The sequence below is a fragment of the Chiloscyllium punctatum genome, chromosome 11, assembly GCF_047496795.1.
Source record: "Chiloscyllium punctatum isolate Juve2018m chromosome 11, sChiPun1.3, whole genome shotgun sequence".
Classification (NCBI taxonomy): Eukaryota; Metazoa; Chordata; class Chondrichthyes; order Orectolobiformes; family Hemiscylliidae; genus Chiloscyllium; species Chiloscyllium punctatum.
The window spans coordinates 4,029,620-4,051,765 of record NC_092749.1 but is presented as its reverse complement, the minus strand read 5'-3'; the positions used below and the strand labels follow the sequence as shown (position 1 = coordinate 4,051,765).

The window sequence follows — 22,146 nt, the reverse complement described above, 5'->3', positions numbered from 1 at the left end:
CCATCTGAGATGTGAGGCATAAAGCAGACAGACCCCTCCCTGTGTGGGATAGATGTTGGAATTTTGCGACACATAAATGGCTGTCTGATTAACATTTACATCAACATGACTTCACGGCGAATGTATTTCACTGGGCATGAGGTGGTTTGAAATCTGGTGAAAGAAATATTTGACACTCTCCTGGTGATACCCACGGGGATGTATATGGGTTATTTCACACTCCAGTGACACATAAACAGGTGGTCCCAGTGGGAGATTCCAGTCACCAGTCAGTGAGCTCACAAACCTGCTAGGGAGACAGCGTAGAGAGAGCGTTACTCTGTGCTGTCCCTGTCCTGGGGGTGTGAGTTGGGGGAGCGTGTAGAGGGAGCTTTACTCTGTATCTAACCCTGTGCTGTCCCTGTCCTGGGGGTGTGAGTTGGGGGAGCGTGTAGGGGGAGCGTTACTCTGTATCTAACCCTGTGCTGTCCCTGTCCTGGGGGTGTGAGATGAGGGAGCGTGTAGAGGAAGCGTTACTCTGTATCTAACCCCATGCTGTGCCTGTCCTGGGAGTGATTGACGTTAAGAGGTTGAATTGTTGGAATAAATCCTACCCCCTGCACTGATGTATGTTGTCCTAATGATGAGAACTGTTCCTGGAGAGTGTGTGGTGAAGATCCTGGGCTCCTGTTTCTTGCTGTGGGAGTGTCTGGGGACAGCAGTCCATCGACCTTCCTTCATGTGTTCTTGTTAATCCCGCAGCATCAGTGACAAGGATGCCAATTAAGTGGATGGCCCCAGAATCCATTAACTTCCGGAGGTTTACCTCCTCGAGTGACGTGTGGATGTTCGGTAAGTGACAGAGTTCTGCCGAGTCCTGTCTGTCTGTCTGTCTCGGGGGTGGGGCCAGCTGTGGCATCGTGACCTCTGCCCTTTGCCCTGTCCAAAACCATATGGAGTGTCAGACATGGCAGATGATAAAGTGTCCCGTCTATTTGCTGAGGCAGCCACTGAGAGATGGAGCTCTACCCCAACGGAACCCCCCCACCCCACATTGTAATCTCAGGGTGCAGGCTGGAGAAGACATTCTTATCTCCCCAGTATCTCCCAAATCCCGACAGTGAAGAGTCAGGACAAGAGTCTCAGATTCCCAGGATTGCTCCAGATAGAGGCCATTCGGCCCACTGCGTGTGTGCCTGCTCTCTAGAGGAGCAGCTCACTCAATACCACTCTCTCACTTTCTCCTTCATCTCCTTCCTTTCCAGATGACTCTCTGAATGTCTCGATTAAACCCACCTTACCTACACTCCCAGGCCGTCCATTCCAGACCCAAACAACTCACCGCCTGAATATGTATTTCATTACACTAATAAGCTCAGAGGGATCTTGGGATATTTGTCTCGGATCCCTAAAGGGGGCAGGACAAGGTGTTAGGGTTGTAATGAAGGCAAATGGGACACTTAGCTTTACCTGTTGAGGCACAGACTGTAAGAGCAGGGAGGTGATGTTGGGGCTGGACAGGACATTGGTCAGGCCACAGATGGAGGACTGTGTTCAGTTCTGGTCCCCACTCTACAGGAAGGATGGGATTGTACTGGAGGGGGTGCAGAGGAACTTCACCAGGATGGTCACTGGGATGGAACATTTCAGCGATGAAGAGAGGCTGGGTATGTTAAGGCTGTTTTATTTAGAACAGAGAATGCTGTGAGGGGATCTTCAGAGGGGTAGGAGATTATGAGGGGCATGGACACAGTGGATGGAAAGTAGTTGTTCCCCTTATTTGAAGGGTCAATAACAAGGGGCTTAATCGTCAGGTGAAGGGCAGAGGTTGTAGAGTAGGGTTAAGGCAAAATCCTTTCACCCCCAAGACGTCAGTCTGCAATGCACTGCCTGGGAGGGTGGTTGAGGTGGGAAACCTCTCCATCTGTCGAAAGTACTTGGATGAGCAACTGGAACATCACGATATTCAAGACTAGGCCAAGTGCTCCGGAAAGTGGGGCAAATGTTGATTTGTTGTAATTCTAGCAGCGCAGACCTGATCAGCCAAAGGGCCTCTTATGCCTTGTATGGTTCTGTGATGGCACAGAAAGAGGCCATTCGACCCATCTACTGGAATGCGGTCTCCCCACAGAGTGATTCAGTCAGTCCTGTTCCCTGTTCTATCCCCCGTCTCCCAGTCAGTTTGTTCCTTTGGGATCTCTCTCTCGAAAGGATGGTTCTGTTTCTCCTGCCCTACACACCAGACTGCATAAAGAACATCACCCTCACTTCGCCCAGCCCCTTGGCCCAGGAAGTGAATTCTGTTTCCCACCCCCGCCCCCCCCGTCTTTGCTCTGCCTACCTGCTCTTATCCACCTCCACTCAGGTCTCCTCTCAGCCTCCAATGAGAATAAATCCAGATTCCCAGCATGCCTTACCTCTCAGCAGGGAGCAGCAGGAGGCCATTCAGCCCCTTGAGCCCGCTCCACCATTCAATAAGGTGATGGCTGCTTTAATTGGAATTTCCAATCCACATTCCTGTCTCCCTCGATAACCCCCTCTCCCCACAAACACCTTGCTTCACAAGAATCTATCCTCCACTGGCCTGATGGTATTCCACTCCCTTCCTCCACTTCCTTTATCAACACCTTCAAGGAATCCCAGCCCTCCGAGAGAAGAGGTTTCACCCCCTTGTGGTTTTCAGTGGGTTTTAAACAGTCACCCCACAAACAGAAACATCCACTCGATCTTCTGCCTTGTGAAAACTCCCCCAGGTCCTGAATGTTTCATTCACCCCTTAGGGAACACACCCTTCCCTACCTCCCCCACTGAAATATATCGCCATCCCTTCAGTGTCGCTGGGTCAGAATCCTGTAATTCCCTCCCTAAGGGCATTTGGGGTCAATCCACAGCACATGGACTGCAGCGGTTTAAGAAGGCAACTCACCCTCACCTTCTCCAGGGGCAACTAGGGATGGGGAATAAATGTTAGCACAGCCGGGCATGTCCAAGTCCCTACCTCTGCACGGGGGTAGATTTTGGCACAGTGTGCTCATGTTAGTAACCAAGGGGCCTAGCCTAATGCTCAAAAAACAAGGGTTCAATTCCCACGACAGCAGCTTGGAGAATATAAAGTTGGTGAATAAGCCTGGAATAGAAAGCTAGTTTCAGTAATAATGAACTTAATAACGATCATCATTGTCACAACACACCGTCTGGTACACTAATGTCCTTTAGGGAAGGAAACCTGCTACCCTTACTCAGTCTGCTCTACACGTGACTCCACACCCACAGCTGTCTGACTTGTATTCCCCCCCACCCCTGAAATGGCTGACTTGGTTACTCAGATCCAGGCCAATCAGAGATAGGGGGGAGGTGGAATTGGGGGAAGGACAATGAATATCGGCCTTGCCAGCCACCCCCTTGCCCCTTAAAGAGTGAATCATGGGAAAAGGGATGCTGGGCGATGGTGTTCACTTGTGAAATTTAAACATTTAACCCAGACCCCCCACCCCCGATCCCCACCATCACCCCCAGCCCCTGGATCCCCACCACACCCCTCCCTGATCCTCCCCTCACACTCCTCCAATCCCCCCCCCCCCACCCTGGATCCTCCCACACACACACCTCCCGATCCTCACCCACCCACCCCCAATTCTGACCCCCACCTGTTGATGAACAGCAGGTCACTACAAGGGCTGAGCTCAGAGGTTTTCTTGAATCAGTGTGTCACATCTTTCACGTTCCAGTCTTCTGTTCCCCCTGTCATCGCCCCAACCCACCAAAACCCTCCCTCACCCAGTATCTCCCCACTGTAGGCTGAATACCAGACCTGACTCTAACTCAACACCAACATCGCCCACCATCTGCCAACAACACCATTGGATCCAGCAACCCACCAGTTGGTGCCTGGACCCTGCCCATTGTGCAGTTGGTTCCTGTTTCTCTGCATCACCTCACTGCAACTTGGTGTCTGTTACTGTCCAGGGAGAGTGTGCCTGCTCCTCACATTCTTCACTCCCCTTTTGCTCCAGGTGTCTGCATGTGGGAAATTCTCAGCTTTGGGAAGCAGCCCTTCTTCTGGCTGGAGAACCGGGATGTGATCGGAATTTTAGAGCGAGGAGACAGGCTTCCAAAACCAGAGCTGTGTCCGCCAACACTGTACACCCTGATGACCCGCTGCTGGACGTATGAACCCCGGGAAAGGCCGAGGTTCTCAGAAATAGTCTGTCAATTAAGGTATGAAGACTGTCCCAAAAATACAACCAACAACTGACACAGAGTAACGAATACGTTCACCATCCAGCTATCAGAGCAGTACCTGAGGGACAGTGTGAGGGAGCTGGATTAACATCAGTAACAGATACAGTCAGTAACACAGGGCTCTGGGGGGGAGAGGGGTTACTGAGTGACCGTGTGAGGGAGCTGGATTAACATCAGTAACAGATACAGTCAGTAACACAGGGCTCTGTGGGGGGAGAGGGGTTACTGAGTGACCGTGTGAGGGAGCTGGATTAACATCAGTAACAGATACAGTCAGTAACACAGGGCCCTGGGGGGAGAGAGGGGTTACTGAGGGACAGTGTGGGGGAGCTGGATTAACATCAGTAACAGATACAGTCAATAACACAGGGCCCTGGGGGGGGAGAGGGGTTACTGAGTGACAGTGTGAGGGAGCTGGATTAACATCAGTAGGGATACAGTCAGTAACACCACAGGGCGCTGGGAGGGGGGTGGGGAGAGGGGGGGAGAGGGGGGAGAGGGGGGGTGGGTGGGTGGTACCTTGGTCAATGCTGCTGTTTGTTGTTATCAGGCACAAGATGATTCCCTGGAAGTTGAGCCATGATCCAGCCCAATGGGCCAGCAGGCTGTTGGGGCAGAATGGCCATCTGCTGCCTGTGATCTCCTCAGTAGTTGTGCCCAGTGGGCATTGTGTCTATGAGTGGATTGTTGACTGCTGTTCCTGTTCCTGTTCACACTCCTTCCTGTTACAGTGACATTCACCAAGTGGAAGTGGAACAGCAGAGGGAGCGGAGATACTGGACACAGCGCCGTGCCACTATCAGGATGCCCGATGGCCAGAACACCGTGAACGAGGCCCCGCCAAAGGTATCAGATTGAGACCATTACATCCGGCAGAGCACTGGAGGGAGAGGTTTTTTTTAAGACTGGATTCCCTACAGCGTGGAAACAGGCTCTTCGGCCCAACAAGTCCACACCGATCCTCTGAAGAGACAATAGATAATAGGTGCAGGAGTAGGCCATTCTGCCCTTCGAGCCTGCACCACCATTCAATATGATCATGGCTGATCATCCTTAATCAGTATCCTGTTCCTGCCTTATCTCCATAACCCTTGATTCCACTATCCTTGAGGGCTCTATCCAACTCTTTCTTAAATGAATCCAGAGACTGGGTCTCCACTGCCTTCTGGGGCAGAGCATTCCACACAGCCACCACTCTCTGGGTGAAGAAGTTTCTCCTCATCTCTGTCCTAAATGGTCTACCCTGTATTTTTAAGCTGTGTCCTCTGGTTCGGCATTTAGGTAGTAATCTGCCTTCCTGTTCTTGCCACCAAAGTGGATAACCATACATTTATCCACATTAAACTGCATCTGCCATGCATCTGACCACTCACCTAACTGTCCAGGTCACCCTGTAATCTCCTAACATCTTCCTCACATTTCATCCTGCCACCCAGCTTAGTATCATCAGCAAATTTGCTAATGTTATTGCTAATACTATCTTACATATCATTAATATATATTGTAAAAAGCTGCGGTCCCAGCACTGATCCCTGCATTACCCCACTGGTCACTGCCTGCCATTCCGAAATGGAACCGTTTATCACTACTCTTTGTTTCCTATCAGCCAACCAACTTTCAATCCAAGTTAGTACTTTGCCCCCAATACCATGCGCCCTAAATTTGCTCACTAGCCTCCTATGTGGGACTTTATCAAAAGCTTTCTGTAAGTCCAGTACACTACATCTACTGGATCTCCCTCATCCATCTTCAGAGTTACATCCTCAAAACATTTTCCAGAAGATTAGTCAAGCATGATTTCCCCTTCATAAATCCATGCTGACTCTGACCTATCCTGTTACTACTATCCAGATGTGTCGTAATTTCATCCTTTATAATAGACTCCAGCATCTTTCCCACCACTGAGGTCAGACTAACTGGTCTATAATTTCCTGCTTTCTCTCTCCCACCTTTCTTAAAAAGTGGTACAACATTAGCCACCCTCCAATCCGCAGGAACTGATCCCGAATCTATCGAACCCTGGAAAATAATCACCAACGCATCCACGATTTCTCGAGCCACCTCCTTCTGTACCCTAGGATGTAGACCATCAGGCCCCGGGGACTTATCAACCTTCAGACCTAACAGTCCCTCCAACACCAATTCCTGGCAAATATAAATTCCCTTCAGCTCAGGTCCTTCAGCCACTGTTACCTCAGGGAGATTGCTCGTGTCTTCCCCAGTGAACACAGATCTGAAGTACCAATTCAATTCTTCTGCCATTTCTTTGTTCCCCGTAATATATTCCCCTGTTTCTGTCTTCAAGGGCCCAATTTTAGTCTTAACAATTTTTTTCCCTTTCACATACCTAAAAAAGCCTTTACTCTCCTTCTTTATATTTTTGGCCAGTTTACCTTCGTACCTCATTTTTTCTCTGCATATTTCCTTCTTAGTAATCCTCTGTTGTTGTTTAAAAGCTTCCCAGTCCTCCATTTTCCCGCTTATCTTTGCTATGTTATACTTTTTCTCTTTTAACTTTATATGTTTCTTAACTTCCCTCATCAGCCACAGCCACCCCTGCCTCCTTCCTCCTAGGATCTTTCTTCCTTTTTGGAATGAACTGATCCTGCATCTTCTGCATTATACACAGAAATATCTGCCATTGTTCCTCCACTGTCATCCCTGCTAAGGTATTGCACCATTGAACTTTGGCCAGCTCCTCCCTCATAGCTCCATAGTTCCCTTTATTCAACAGAAATATTATCACTTCCGATTGTACCCTCTCCCTCTCAAATTGCAGATTGAAGCTTATTCTATTATGGTCACTACTTCCCAATGGCTCCTTCACTTCGAGGTCCCTGATCAATTCTGGTTCATTGCACAATACCAGATCCAGAATTGCCTTCTCCCTGGTCGGCTCCAGCACCAGCTGTTCTAAGAATCCATCTCGGAGGAACTCCACAAAGTCTCTTTCTTGAAGTCCAATACCATCCTGATTCTCCCAGTCTACCTGCATGTTGAAATCCCCCATAACAACTGTCGTAACATCTTTGCGACAGGACAATTTCAGCTCCTGATTCAACTTACATCCGACATCCAGACTACTGTTTGGGGGCCTGTAGATAACTCCCAAGAGGGTCTTTCTGCCCTTAGAATTTCTCAGCTCTATCCATACTGACTCCACATCCCCTGATTCTAGGTCCCCCCTCGCAAGGGACTGAATATCATCCCTTACCAACAGGGCCACCCCACCCCCTCTGCTCGTCAGTCTGTCCTTACGTGTAGCCTTGAATATTCATTTCCCAGGCCCTGCCCACTTGAAGCCACGTCTCCGTTATCCCCACAATATTGTAGCTGCCAATTTCCAAAAGAGCCTCAAGCTCATCCATCTTATTTCTAATGCTTCGTGCACTCATATATGATTCGGAGATGCCGGTGTTGGACTGGGGTGGACAAAGTTAAAAATTACACAACACCAGGTGATCCTGATGAAGGAGCGTCGCTCCGGAAGCTAGTGTGCTTCCAATTAAACCTGTTGGACTATAACCTGGTGTTGTGTGATTTTTAACTTTGCATTCATGTATAGTATTTTTAATTTGTTACTGCCCTCACCCTTCCCATCAATTCCTATTTCACTCAACCTTACAGCATGATCCCTTTTGGAGTTTTCTGCTCCATTGATTCCATTGTCTTTCTTGACTTCCCTTGTTCTAACTTTCCCTTCAATTTCCTTCTTAAACATCCAGTCTGTCCCCACCCCCCCGCTACTTAGTTGAAACGTAGCTGTGTTGCAGTAGCAAACCTGCCTGCCAGAATGCTGGTCCCTAACCTATTAAGGTGAAAACCGTCTCTCTTGTAGAATTTATGCTTACCACAAAACATACCCCAGTGATCCAAGAATTTAAATCCTTGCTTCCTGTACCAGTTCCCCAGCCACACGTTCAAGTCCATTATCTCCCTGTTTCTGGCCTCACCAGCCCGAGGAACTGGAAGGAAACCCGTGATAACCACCTTGGACGTCCTGCTTTTCAGCCTTCTTCCTAGTTCTCCGAAGTCCCGCTGTAGTATGTTCCTCCTCTTCTTCCCGACATCATTTGTGCTGACATGTACCACCACCTCTGGCCCTTCACCTTCGTCCTTGAGGATGTCCTGCACTCTGTCTGTGATGTCTTTAACCCTGGCACCAGGAAGGCAACACACCATCCTTAAGTCCCACCTGCTGCCACAAAATCCCCGGTCAGTTCCTCTCACTATTGTGTCCCCTATTACCTCGGCTCTGTGCGATGTCCGACTCTTCCGCTCTGCCTCCTCGCCAACTTTTGATTTACAGATCTGGCCGCCTCACGGACTGGCAGTGTCATCTGTCTCTACTGTTTCCAAAAGATTCAACTTGTTCCTGACAGGTACTTCCCCCGGGGTCTCTTGCACTTGTCTCCTCTCTGCCTTCGTCATTGTCTGCTCTCTTCTGAAAGAGTATCCCACCCAGACCCATTCCCCTCTGACTAATGTTCCTAACACTACGGGCAACTTAGCATGGACCATTCACCTAACCTGCACATCTTTGGACTGTGGGAGGAAACCGGAGCACCCGGAGGAAACCCACGCAGACACAGGGAGAATGTGCAAACTCCACACAGACAGTCATTCGAGGGTGGAATCGAACCTGGGACCCTAGTGCTGTGAGGCAGCAATGCTAACCACTGAGCCACCATGCTGCCCATAAATGATCTAAAGATTACACTTAACTCACAATGGGTTGCAGTAATTTTGCTTTAAAAACAGAGCAACCCCTTCCACAGCTGTGGGCTCTCCAAATTTGGCCCACATTCCTAAAGCCACAAAATTAAATTCATGTGCCATTTATAATACAAGACCAAGCATTAAAGGATAACACTAGCTGATAAACTACATCCCTGTCTTTTATTCACCCAGACACTGTGTACAGACAGAGAATTGTCCCTCATTCCCATATCGACCTCTTGAGTCACCCAATGGACATGAGCTCAATTTAGATTGTAAAATGTGAGACAACAAAGCAAGGATTATAACCTGTTGGTTGGATTTGGGTTAATTACTGTTGTGATGTGTAGCCAGTAACATCCGATCCTCACAGAGCCCTGTATCCCAATCACACAATCCCCACAGAGCCCTGTATCCCAATCACACAATCCCCACAGAGCCCTGTATTCCAATCACACAATCCCCATAGAGCCCTGTATTCCAATCACACAATCCCCATAGAGCCCTGTATCCCAATCACACAATCCCCACAGAGCCCTGTATCCCAATCACACAATCCCCCTAGAGCCCTGTATTCCAATCACACAATCCCCATAGAGCCCTGTATCCCAATCACACAATCCCCACAGAACCCTGTATCCCAATCACACAATCCCCACAGAGCCCTGTATCCCAATCACACAATCCCCACAGAGCCCTTTATCCGAATCACACAACCCCCACAGATCCCAGTATTCCAATCACACAATCCCCATCGAGCCCTGTATTCCAATCACACAATCCCCACAGAGCCCTGTATTCCAATCTCACAATCCCCATAGAGCCCTGTATTCCAATCACACAATCCCCACAGAGCCCTGTATCCCAATCACACAATCCCCACAGATCCCTGTATTCCAATCTCACAATCCCCATAGAGCCCTGTATTCCAATCACACAATCTCCACAGAGCCCTGTATCCCAATCACACAATCCCCACAGAGCCCTGTATCCCAATCCCCACAGAGCCCTGTATCCCAGTCACACTCTCACCTCTTCATGCTGAACCAGAGGCTGCCTGACTCTGTTGGCTTGAGGTCCAATATATTTCCATGACGACGAAGGTTTATTTTACAATGCTGACCGTGTTGACATATGACCTGACGTTGAATCCCTGGCCTTAATGATCACTTTAGTTTGAGTAAGGAGATTGTTGCTGTTCATGTCCGGACTGGAATTTAGTTGAAAGGGACAGTCTCTGAGCTGTCGGTTTGCATATCTGACATTAATCCAGCTCTTATCACCCTCTGTTCCAGCCAGCAAGATCAAAGGCAGTTACTGGGAAGTCGCCTCCTTTTCCCTTTCTGAATCCGGGGCTCCATGTACAAGTAGGTACCAATGTGTCACAGTTAGTGTGAAACATGATGTGGAACAGCACCAGCTATAGCTCAGTGAGATTATTGTGTTCTGTATTGCAGGGAGGTAAGGCTGGGGAGGGTTTATTTTATATTGGTCCCACAGACAGCCATTTGGTCGTGTGTTAGCATGCCTTGAGCTGATGGTCCCACACCTTGAACCCAGGGTGTGGGAGTCAACACTCTTTCAATTTGTTCACAGAATATGAGCATCACTGTCTGGGCCAGTATTTATTGCCCATCCCTAATTACCCAGAGGGGAGGTAAGAGTCACCTACATTGCTGTGGGTCTGAAGTCAGGTGTAGGCCAGACTGAGTTAGGATGGCAGAGTTCCTTCCCTAAAGGACATTAGTGAACCAGATGGGTTTTTGCCTGACAATGGTTTAATGGTCAGTATTAGACTCTTAATTCTAAATTGTTATTGAGTTTAAAATCCACATCTACCCATGGTAGGATTACAACTCAGGTCCCCAGAACATTAGCTGTGTTGCTGGGCTAATAGTTCAGTGGTAATACCACTGGTACAACATCATCTCCCCATGTGACGGTGAGTTAAGATTGAAAGTGAGTGTGTCTGTGTGTGAATATGAGTGTGAGAGTTTGACAGTAATTGTATGTATGAAAGAGCATGTGTGGCTGGCAGTCAGTGAGTGTGAGTGGGTGTGTGAAAGTGTGTGAGTGAGTGTGTGTGTGAACGTGAGAGTGAGTCAGTGCATGAATTAGTGAGATTGAGAGATGTGTAAGGAAGTGGACACGAGTGTGTGTGGGAGTGTGTGAATGACATAAGTGTGTGAGAGCTGGTGAGTTTGAAACTGTGTAAACGTGTGTGTGTGTGTGAATGGGTTTGTGAGTAATATGATCCAAATCCAGATCTAGCAAAAACAAACCCCAGAATCAATCAGAGCAGAGTGACAGAATTGTGTGAAAAAGGCTGAGTGTAGAGCAGTCTCTGTGAAGGAGTCACAACAGGAGAATGATAGCAGTGGGAGAAGGGGAAGGGCCTGTGATTTCAGGCTGCCGGCTGGAAACTGACTATGAAAGGTTTAGGAGGGAAATGGCGAGGTGGTCCTGATGATAAGAGATTGGATCAGTATCAAAGGGCACTGTTGGGGCTGGTTTATACATCACAAAACATAGAGATAACATAAGGTATGGTATAACTCAAAACTCAGGAGCTTAGAGATACATGCACCAAGGGCCATGTTATAATCAATCTATATCTGATGAGAACCACTCTTATGGAGGAAGAATTCCTGACTGCTAATTGTTTTCTGATTCAATATGTTGAGGAACTAAGGCACTGGGTATTTTAACCAGGTAACTAGGTAAAAATAATGACTGCAGATGCCGGAACCTGATGAAGGGCTTTTGCCCGAAACGTTGATTTTCCTGCTCCTCAGATGCTGCCTGAACCATTCTAATCCAGAAACTGGGTATTTTAAATCTAGTCTTGTGCAATGACAAAGAACTAATTAATAATCTTGCTGTGAAGAAATCTTTCAGGAACAGTGACCATAGAATGAGAGAATTTTCCATAAAGTTTGTAAAAATTTGGTTAAATCAGAGTTCGGGTCTTCAATGTAAACCAGGGTGCGAGTGAAAGTATGAGGAGCTAGTTTGTTATGATGAATTGGAAATGTACATTAAACAGCTTTATGGTGGATATACAGTGGTTAATATTTAAATAATTACTAATTGATTTTCAAGTAAAAACATACATTCCTTCAGGACAAAGATGTCCAACAAGAACAGTGAGAAAGCCATTTGTAACAAAGAAAATTAAAGATAGCAATGAGTTAAAGAAGGAGGCTTATAAAGTTGCCAAAAATGTTGTAAACCTGAGGACTGGGAGAGCTTTAAGTTTCAGAGAAGACCAAGAAATGGATAAAGAAAGCAAGTATAGAATCTGAATATAATATAAAAGCACAAGGGAATGTCAGGCACTGGTTCCAGTACTAAAGAGAGGGTTCTCCAAAGTAAGAAGCTCAATTTTGTGGAACTATTAGAGAAAGACCTCTCCTTTAATCACTCTTGAGACATAGGCATTGCTGTCTGGGCTAGTATTTACTACCTGTCCCTAGTTGTCCCTTGAGAAGGTGGGGGTGAGCTGCCTTCTTGAACCACTGAAGTCCATGTGCTGTAGTTAGACCCACAATGGCCTGAGGGAGGGGATTCCAGGATTTTGACCCAGTGACAATGAAGGAACTTGGGTGAAAGAACATAGACAGGTGAGTGAGTAGTTGATAATATAATGACAGTCCCGGGCTTGTTCAGGATTTACAAGGAGGAGGGCTATGCCAGGTTTTGAACCATGGGAGAGAGATTATCGCTGAAGGAAAGGATCAGCCTCACGTGACTGAAAGAGGTAATGTTGGAGATTCCCTGATCATGGTGTGATTAGAGCAGCCACCTCCTCTCCTGGTGAAAGTTTCTTTGGAGATCAGCTGGACAGCTCTTTGTCCTTACCGTCTGTCCAATGCTCCATGAGTTTATCCAGAGCCTGCACTGTTGGTCTTGTTTTAACATGTGTGCTTGTTTAGTCTTTGCTTTCAGGTGCTCTGTTCGATGATGCTGCAGCTACACTGTGTCCCATTGATGCTGAGAGCTCTGATACCTACCAGTTTCAGAAGCTGGTCACTGCTGGCTTGCTCTGTGCCATGTGCTTTGCCTGCCTGGTGTCTTGCTGACCGCTGTATTTTCTGTCTGTCTGTCTGTCTGTCTGACGTGCCCAGGTTCCTGAGTCTCTGTGTGCCAGCTCACCACATATCCCCTGCTCTCCAAGTGAAGAAGCCCCTGGTGATTCCACCAAAACCTCCCCTCAGAAGCAGTTCCGTCGTCTCAGTGTCCGGGTAAGAGCACCCTGCTTGTGTTTAACAATGCTTTGTTCATTTTCCTCTGTCCAAAGCTGAGTCTTGCTCAGACTCGGTGGGGAGAGAGTGTCAATGTTGCTGTGTGAACTGACTTGCAATTATAATCAGGGGCACATCCTGTAGCATCCCAAAGTCAATGAAATGCAGTCACTTTAAAAGCAGTGTAGGAAATACAGTGGCTATCATCTGCACAGCAAGATCCCACAATCACTAGTGTGATCACAGTCTGTGCTGGTGGTGTTCATTAGAGATAATTGTTGGCCCCTCTCGCATTGTCACGGGATCTTACTGATTGTGCTGGGACAGCAGATAGTCTCGGTGTCATGTCTGCTCTGAGCTGGATGTACCTCTGACAGTGCAGCATCCCTTCAGTGTAAGCCTGGGAGCCAGGATTGGATGGTTTCTGAACATCGGGAGGAGGAAAGGGCTAAATATTAACATTAGCAGTCAGATTTCATTCAAAGAGGACTTCAAACATACAAAGACTAATCACTTTAAGCATCAAAGTGCTCGCAGACCAGAATCATATCGATCATGATCTGACTGAATGTGGAGCAGGATCAAAGGAGTTGAGTGGCCTCCCCCTCTTTTTAACATTCTAATCAAACCTATCGCAGGCTGCAGGTGTCCCTCAGCGAGGAACACCTAGTTCTGACTCCAAACATTCTAGATTTGAGTCCCAGGCACAGACTTACACTTCAGAGAAATCACAAGCTCCTTTCACATTGACCTCAAGATGATGCAGGATTCGTAACAATGTCAGGGCGAACGGGAGATGGGATTTCAGCCAAAATCTGCTTTGTCACTCGTATCAACAACGACAACACTGTCCACCACCAAGAGCTGAACATCCTGCAATCCAGTTCCCTGACAGGTCAACACACAAGCCAGACCTGGGGAATCATCTTCTGACTGAATCCTCACGAGAGATTCCAAACTCAGCAGAAACCATTCCACAACTGGCTCCCTGGATTTCCGAAGGAGAAATCTTCGATATGTAACAAAAATATTGGAATTACAGCTTTCCAAACATAACCCACATCAGTATAACAGAATATTCATATTTGTTAGATGTAAATTTTATAATATACCAGATACCTGTGTGTCCGGTCCTGGGGTTTGTGGGTTGTGTCAGGGATCCTTACACAGTGGGGGATGTCAATAAGATGGAACTGTCTGAAAGATGAGCTTTGGGATTCTGCAGTGATCAGACTGGGAGGTAGACTAGGGTCCCATCCCCCATGATGGGAGATTTGGAATGGGAATCACTGCAGCAAAGGAGGGAATACAATGGACTGAGCATGCTCCATACAATGTGGGCTGGACAGGGGGAATTGACACTGAGAGACCACGGGGTAATATTCACATAAACTACAAACACCGCTGTTTTCCAGGGGAGTGTTGAAAACAATCTTCCTTCCTGAGGAACAAGCTGCTCAGATCAATACCTAAAATATTCAAGACCCCTATCTTCAACTTATTCCTGTTTGGAAGTTTTCAGGATTAACATCTCACCAGCTCACATCCAGCTTAGTAACCATCCTCCATAGAAACATTGGCAGAGTCTGGAGGTTAGTTTGTGATGTTGACACATCTGAGGCAGGACAGAGATGTCCTTTAATGTGTATCTGGCTGGGTCAAAACAAAGGCAGATGCTGATTGATTTCCACACTGGGAATTCAGACTGAGGGTCCAGATGCCGTTGGCTTTGATTTGGGGGTCAGGTCATTTGGTGATCCAGACAATGTGGGGCTAAGACTAACCCAGTGTGACCTGTCACTGTCTCCCGATTAGCATCAAATGGACAAGGATGAGGTGGGTTCACACTGGGTGGTTAATCCAACATCGCCCACCCAGCAAACATCCAGACGGACCCTCATTCAGGCCTAGTAACTATCTTCATGGCTGATCATGGAGCAGACTCAAGGGGCTGAATGGCCTTCTATTGCTCCTATGTTTAATGGTCGAACAGGCCACTGAGTCAGGAGAGGCTTTAGGTTTAAATGCTGATGTACTGAGATGGAGGGGCTGTCTCGAATAAAGGGTCAAAATTTCCGGATACTGGATAGGGATATTTTGGATTGAATTGAGGAGCAATGTCTTCACTCAGACGAACTTGAACCTATGGAACTTTCTCCCACAAAAGGCTGTGGGCACACCACGTCATTGACTATGTTTAAGAAAGGGATATATTTTTGGACATAAAGGCTAAAACCATTGAAGGTCATGGGGTAATTGTGGGGGTATCACGGACAATCAAATTTGATGGTATTCAGTGGCAGTGAGGGTATGTGAAATTGGCAGGGGAGAATTGAAGGTACTTTACTCTTAGTCTCTGTGTTGAGGGGCTGAGGCTGTAGCATGTGGAAAGGTTTTATTGCTGGTCCTTGATCAGCAGTGCACCATCCTGACCATGAATCCATTCGGAATCAGTCTCGCTCCTACTCACATGGAGAGCATGTAACTCTGTGGGGGGACCTTAATGAGACACAACAAACTCAACTGAAAATGTTTGGCTGTTGGCTGTTTGTTGCATGACCCTGAGCAGGTTCCTGCGTCTTACAGGAATCTGATCTTATTGGTGAGATCAACATTAAAGAGGAGGCTCAAAAACTGCGGGAAATTGAACAAGCCAAACTCCAGGAGAGGATCAGACAACAGCAAAGAGAGATGCTAGAGGATAAAAAATGGCTGGAGAAAGAGGAGAAGCTTCTGGTAAGTCACATTCTTTTTAATGTCATGATGAGGGCGATGTCGCGATGTGGGGGAGTTGCGATGTGGGAGATGTCGTGATGAGGGGATATCACGATAGGATTTCTCTTGAAGCAGATTTCATTACGTTGAAAGCTATTACCTTATGAGGAGGCGGTGGATTGAATATTTCTGCCAGAATGTTTCAGTAAAACCCAGTTTTTTTTAAATGTAGTTCTGGGTTAGCTGGGTGTTCTGTGTGGCTGGTTTGCAATGCAGAGTGATGCCATCAGTGTGGGTTCAAACCCCACACCAGATGAGGTTACCATGAAGGACTCTCCTTCCCAACCTCTCCCCTCATCTAAGGCATGATGACCTTCAGGTTAAACCCCACCAGTTGTCTGTCTCTGTTATGAGAGGGGATGCTCTATGGCCTTTTGGGACCATGGCAATTTCACTGTTAGCCTTTATAGTTCAGACTGATGATTTTGTGAATATATTTATGATTGATTCAGATAATTTATGGTCATTTTTCATTTTTTCCTTTCTCCCCAAGGCTCCAAATGATAACAAGTCACAAAATGTAAGTTTTAGTATAATGAATAGTTGATTTGCAAAATCCACGCCATATTGTTCTTCTGTGTTCTTTGTTCTTTATTTATGTTTTGATGTGGTTAGAGGTGGTAACTCTGAGTGATGACATTGACTGGATAGTTCATGTGGCAGTGCAGATCACCAGGGCAAGTAAACCCTTAATCTACAGGCCAACCACTCAAGCTCCTCTTGTTTTACTTAATGGAATTAAAAATAAAGAACACAAGTACCTTTATAAACCCACTTGGCATCAGGAGTAACATTTAATGTTTAACAGGCTGTGAGTTGGGGACAGCACTGATTAGGCAGTGTGAGACACTGTGAAGTCTTAACTGGTCAGTGCTGTGAACCGAGGACTCTGTTTCCATGCTGTATGCCTCGATGACTGTTGAATACTGACCACTCAGTATTTTACCCTTTTCTAGTGAGCTCCTGTGCATTGGGAGTGATCTAAGTGATATGAGTCAAGAGTCACAGAGAGGCCTGAACAGGAAGGCAATGGAATCGTTACTAGCAGGTCCTTATTGAAACTGCTGTTAAGATTTTATGATGACTCAGCAGATTTTATTAACGTTTTTCCTGATGTTACTCTCAAGTGGGTTCAGAACATTAAAAAAGAATAGGGAGGGGGGAAAAGAGGAGGGGGTGTAGCACTGCTAATCAGAGACGGTACCACAGCTACAGAAGCTTCGAGGAGGGTCTGCCTACTGAGTCAGTATGGGTGGAAATTAGGAACAGTAAGGGAGCAGTCACCTCATTAGGGGTTTACTACAGGCCCCCCAGTAGCAGCAGGGAGATTGAAGAAAGCATAGGTCGGCAGATTTTGGAAAAGTGTGGACGTAGTAGGGTTGTTGTAATGGGTGACTTTAACTTTCCCAATATTGATTGGAACCTCCTTCGAGCAGATGGTTTGGAAGGATCTATTTTTGTAAGGTGTGTTCAGGAGGGTTTCCTAACTCAGTACGTTGACAGGCCGACGAGGGGAGAGGCCATTTTGGATTTGGTGCTTGGCAATGAGCCGGGGCAGGTGTCAGATCTTACGGTGGGAGAGCATTTTGGTGATAGTGACCACCACTGCCTCACATTCTACATAGATATGGAGAAGGAGAGAAGCAGGCACAATGGGAGGATATTTAATTGGGGAAAAGAAAACTATGATGCTATCAGAGGTGAGTTGGGAAGCATGGACTGGGAGCAATTGTTCCATGGAAAGGGCACTATAGACATGTGGAGACTGTTTAAGGAACAGTTGTTGGCGAGTGATGCATAAATGTGTCCCTCTGAGACAGGCAAGAAGGGGTAAGATAAAGGAACCTTGGATGACGAGAGCAGTGGAGCTTCTCGCAAAAGAAAGAAGGCAGCTTACGTAAGGTGGAGGAAGCTAGGGTCTTGCTCAGCTCTAGAGGATTACAGACAGGCGAGGAAGGAGCTCAAAAATGGTCTGAGGAGAGCCAGGAGGGGGCATGAGAAAGGCTTGGCAGGAAGGATTAGGGAGAATCCAAAGGCATTTTACACATATGTGAGGAATAAGAGAATGATTAAAGAAAGAGTAGGGCCGATCAGGGATAGCATAGGGAACTTGTGTATGGAGTCTGAGGAGGTGGGGGAAGCCCGAAGTGAGTTTTTTGCTTCTGCCTTTAATAAAGAAAAGGACCTTGTAGTGATTTAAACCATTGAGGAGCATGTAAGCATGCTGGAACAGATAGAGATTGAGGAAGCTGATGTGCTGAAAATTTTGACAAACATTAAGATTGACAAGTCACCAGGGCCAGACCAGATTTGTCCTCGGCTGCTTTGGGAAGCGAGAAATGTGATTGCTTCGCCGCTTGTGAAGATCTTTGCATCCTCACTCTCCACTGGAGTCGTACCTGAGGACTGGAGAGAGGCACATGTAATTCCTCTCTTCAAGAAAGGAAATAGGGAAATCCCTGGCAATTAGAGACCAGTCAGTCTCACGTCTGTCGTCTGCAAGGTGTTAGAAAGGATTCTGAGGGATAGGATTTATGACCATCTGGAAGAGCATGGCTTGATTAACTGCAGTCAACACAGCTTTGTGAGGGGCAGGTCATGCCTCCCAAATCTTATTGAGTTCTTTGAGGATGTCACTAGACAAATTGATGAGGGTCGAGCGGTGGATATGGTGTATATGGACTTCAGCAAGGCACTTGATAAGGTTCCCCATGGTAGGCTCGTTCAGAAGGTCAGGAGGAATGAAATAGAGGGAAATTTAGCTGTCTGGATACAGGATTGGCTGGTCGACAGAAGACAGCGAGTGGTAGTGGAAGGAAAGTATTCTGCCTGGAAGTCTGTGGTGAGTGGTGTTCCACAGGGCTCTGTCTTTGGGCCTCTACTGTTTGTAATTTTTATTAATGACTTGGATGAGGGGATTGAAGGATGGGTCAGCAAGTTTGCAGACGACACAAAGGTTAGAGATGTCATTGACAGTATAGAGGGCTGTTGTAGGCTGCAGCGGGACATTGACAGGATACAGAGATGGGCTGAGAGGTGGCAGATTGAGTTCAACCTGGATAAATGCGAAGTGATGCATTTTGGAAGGTCAAACTTGAAAGCTGAGTACAGGATTAAAGACAGGATTCTTGGCAGTGTGGAGGAACAGCAGGATCTTGGTGTGCAGGTACATAGATCCCTTAAAATTGCCACCCAAGTGGACAGGGTTGTTAAGAAAGCATATGGTGTTTTGGCTTTTATTAACAGGGGGATTGAGTTTAAGAGCCGTGAGATCTTGTTGCAGCTCTATAAAACTTTGGTTAGACCGCACTTGGAATACTGCGTCCAGTTCTGGTCACCCTATTATAGGAAAGATGTGGATGCTTTGGAGAGGGTTCAGAGGAGGTTTACCAGGATGCTGCCTGGACTGGAGGGCTTATCTTACGAAGAGAGGTTGACTGAGTTTGGGCTTTTTTCATTGGAAAAAAGAAGGAAGAGAGGGGACCTAATTAAGGTATACAAGATAATGAGAGGCATAGATAGAGTCGATAGCCAGAGACTATTTCCCAGGGCAGAAATGACTAACACGAGGGGTCATAGTTTTAAGGTGGTTGGAGGAAAGTATAGAGGGGATATCAGAGGTGGGTTCTTTACGCAGAGAGTTGTGAGAGCATGGAATGCGTTGCCAGCAGCAGTTGTGGAGGCAGGGTCATTGGGGACATATAAGAGTCTACTGGACATGCATAGGGTCACAGAAATTTGAGGATTTGTACATTAGGTTTACCTCACATGAGGATCAGTGGTCGGCACAACCTCGTGGGCTGAAGGGCCTGTTCTGTGTTGTACTGTTCTATGTTCTATGTATAAGTGACTATTTTGATGATACAGTTTTTGTAAAAATTAAAACCAATATCTGCCAGCGATAGGTCTGAATTCTGAATGCAGTGCTCCATGACAGTCTGGGTAAGAGTGACCACAGTACAATCCTTGTGGAGACAATGTCCCACCTTCACATTGAGAATACCCTCCATCGTAATGTGTGTGGCACTATCCCCGTGCTAAATGGGACAGACTTCGAACAGATCGAGCAACTCAGGGCTGGGAATCCATGAGGCACTGTGGGTCATCAACAGCAGCAGAACTGTGCTCCAGCACAATCTGTAACCTCATGGCCCGGTATACCCCCCACTCACCCATTACCATCAAACCAGGGGATCAACTCTGGGTTCAATGGACAGCACAGGAGGGCATGCCAGGAGCAGCACCAGGCAGACCTGAAGATGAAATGCCAACCTAGTGAAGCGACCAAACAGGACTACTTGCACACCAAACAATGGAAGCATCAAGTAATGGACAGAGCTAAGCGATCCCGTAGCCGACGGATCAGATCTAAACTCTGCAGTCCTGCTACATCCAGTCAGGAGTGGTAGTGGACAATTAATCACTCACTGGAGGAGGAGGCTCTACAAATATCTCCATCCTCAATGATGGAGGAGCCCAGCACATCAGGGCAACAGATAAGGCTGCAGCTTTCACAGCAATCCTCAGTCAGAAATGCCAAGTGGTTGATCGATCTCGGCCTCCTCCAGTGGTCCCCAGCCTCACAGATACCAGGCTCCAGCCAATTCAGTTCACTCCACGTGAGATCAAGAAATGGTTGGATCCAACAACACTGAAGAAGCTCGACACCATCCAGGACAAAGCAGCCCACTTCATTGGCACCACATCCACAAACATCCACTCTGTCCAACCTCCCCCACCCACCCCGCCCTGACACTCCATAACAGCAGTGTGTACTATCTACAAGATGCACTGCAGAAATTCATCAAAGATCCTCAGACAGCACCTTCCAAACACATGACCACTTCCATCTCGAAGGACAAAGGCAGCAGATACATGGGAACACCACCCCCTGCATGTTCCCCTCCGGGCCACTCCCCATTCCGACTTGGAAATATATCACCATTCCGTCACTGTCACTGGGGCAAAATCCTGGAATTCCCTCACACAGGGCATTCCCTCCCTGTGGGTCAACCCACAGCACATGGACTGCTGCGATTCAAGAAGGCAGCTCACCCCCACCTTCTCAAGGGGCAACTAGGGACGGGCAATAAATGCTGGGCCCAGCCAGAGACATTCCATGAATGAATTTTCAAAAAAGTTTGCATTCAGATTGAAACATGAGCTGTGTTTCACTCTCACAGAGACGCTGCTGAATTTCCCTGGTTTTGGTTCAGATTGCCAGCATTCATGGTGTTTTATTTAAATTCCTGCAAAAAAACTTAAAACTGCAGTTGTTGGATTAGTCTCATTTTTTACAGTCGCCGAAATGGAGTTAGACAGGCAGGAGGCTGGAAGAACACAGCAAGGCAGGCAGCATCAGGAGGTGGAGACATTGGGGTTTTGGGTATAACGAAATTTCAGGACTGAAAAAGGGTTATATTTGAAACGTTGATTTCTCCCCCTCCTTATGCTGCCTGCCTTGCTGTGTTCCCCCTCCCTCCTGATACTGCCTGCCTTGCTGTGTCCCCTCTCCCTCCTGATGCTGCCTGCCTTGCTGTGTCCCTCTCCCTCCTGATCCTGCCTGCCTTGCTGTGTTCCCTCTCCCTCCTGATGCTGCCTTGCTGTGTTCCCCTCCCTCCTGATCCTGCCTGCCTTGCTGTGTTCCCTCTCCCTCCTGATGCTGCCTTGCTGTGTTCCCCCTCCCTCCTGATGCTGCCTGCCTTACTGTGTTCCCTCTCCCTCCTGATGCTGCCTGCCTTGCTGTGTTCCCTCTCCCTCCTGATGCTGCCTGCCTTGCTGTGTTCCCTCTCCCTCCTGATGCTGCCTGCCTTGCTGTGTTCCCTCTCCCTCCTGATGCTGCCTTGCTGTGTCCCCCTCCCTCCTGATGCTGCCTGCCTTGCTGTGTTCCCTCTCCCTCCTGATGCTGCCTGCCTTGCTGTGTTCCCTCTCCCTCCTGATACTGCCTGCCTTGCTGTGTTCCCCCTCCCTCCTGATGCTGCCTGCCTTGCTGTGTTCCCTCTCCCTCCTGATGCTGCCTGCCTTGCTGTGTTCCCTCTCCCTCCTGATGCTGCCTGCCTTGCTGTGTTCCCTCTCCCTCCTGATACTGCCTGCCTTGCTGTGTCCCTCTCCCTCCTGATGCTGCCTGCCTTGCTGTGTTCTTCCTGCCTCCTGCCTGTCTACTTTGGATTCCAGCATCTGCAGTTTG

The 22,146-nt window shown here is 47.6% G+C and overlaps 1 protein-coding gene across 4 annotated transcripts in view; it reads left to right on the top strand.

The window, feature by feature from the left end:
* The window catches only part of LOC140482684 (protein-tyrosine kinase 2-beta-like), a 202,156-nt gene that overhangs the window by 165,519 nt on the left and 14,491 nt on the right, over positions 1-22,146 (top strand). For 3 of the 4 annotated variants that reach the window (XM_072580197.1, XM_072580199.1, XM_072580198.1), the window contains exons 20-26: positions 742-831; positions 3,993-4,197; positions 4,953-5,067; positions 10,236-10,307; positions 13,068-13,184; positions 15,771-15,920; positions 16,453-16,479. In XM_072580197.1, the coding sequence (XP_072436298.1) occupies positions 742-831; positions 3,993-4,197; positions 4,953-5,067; positions 10,236-10,307; positions 13,068-13,184; positions 15,771-15,920; positions 16,453-16,479 (776 nt within the window). The remainder of the gene's footprint in view (positions 1-741; positions 832-3,992; positions 4,198-4,952; positions 5,068-10,235; positions 10,308-13,067; positions 13,185-15,770; positions 15,921-16,452; positions 16,480-22,146) is intronic. The other variant, XM_072580200.1, reaches the window with a different exon arrangement.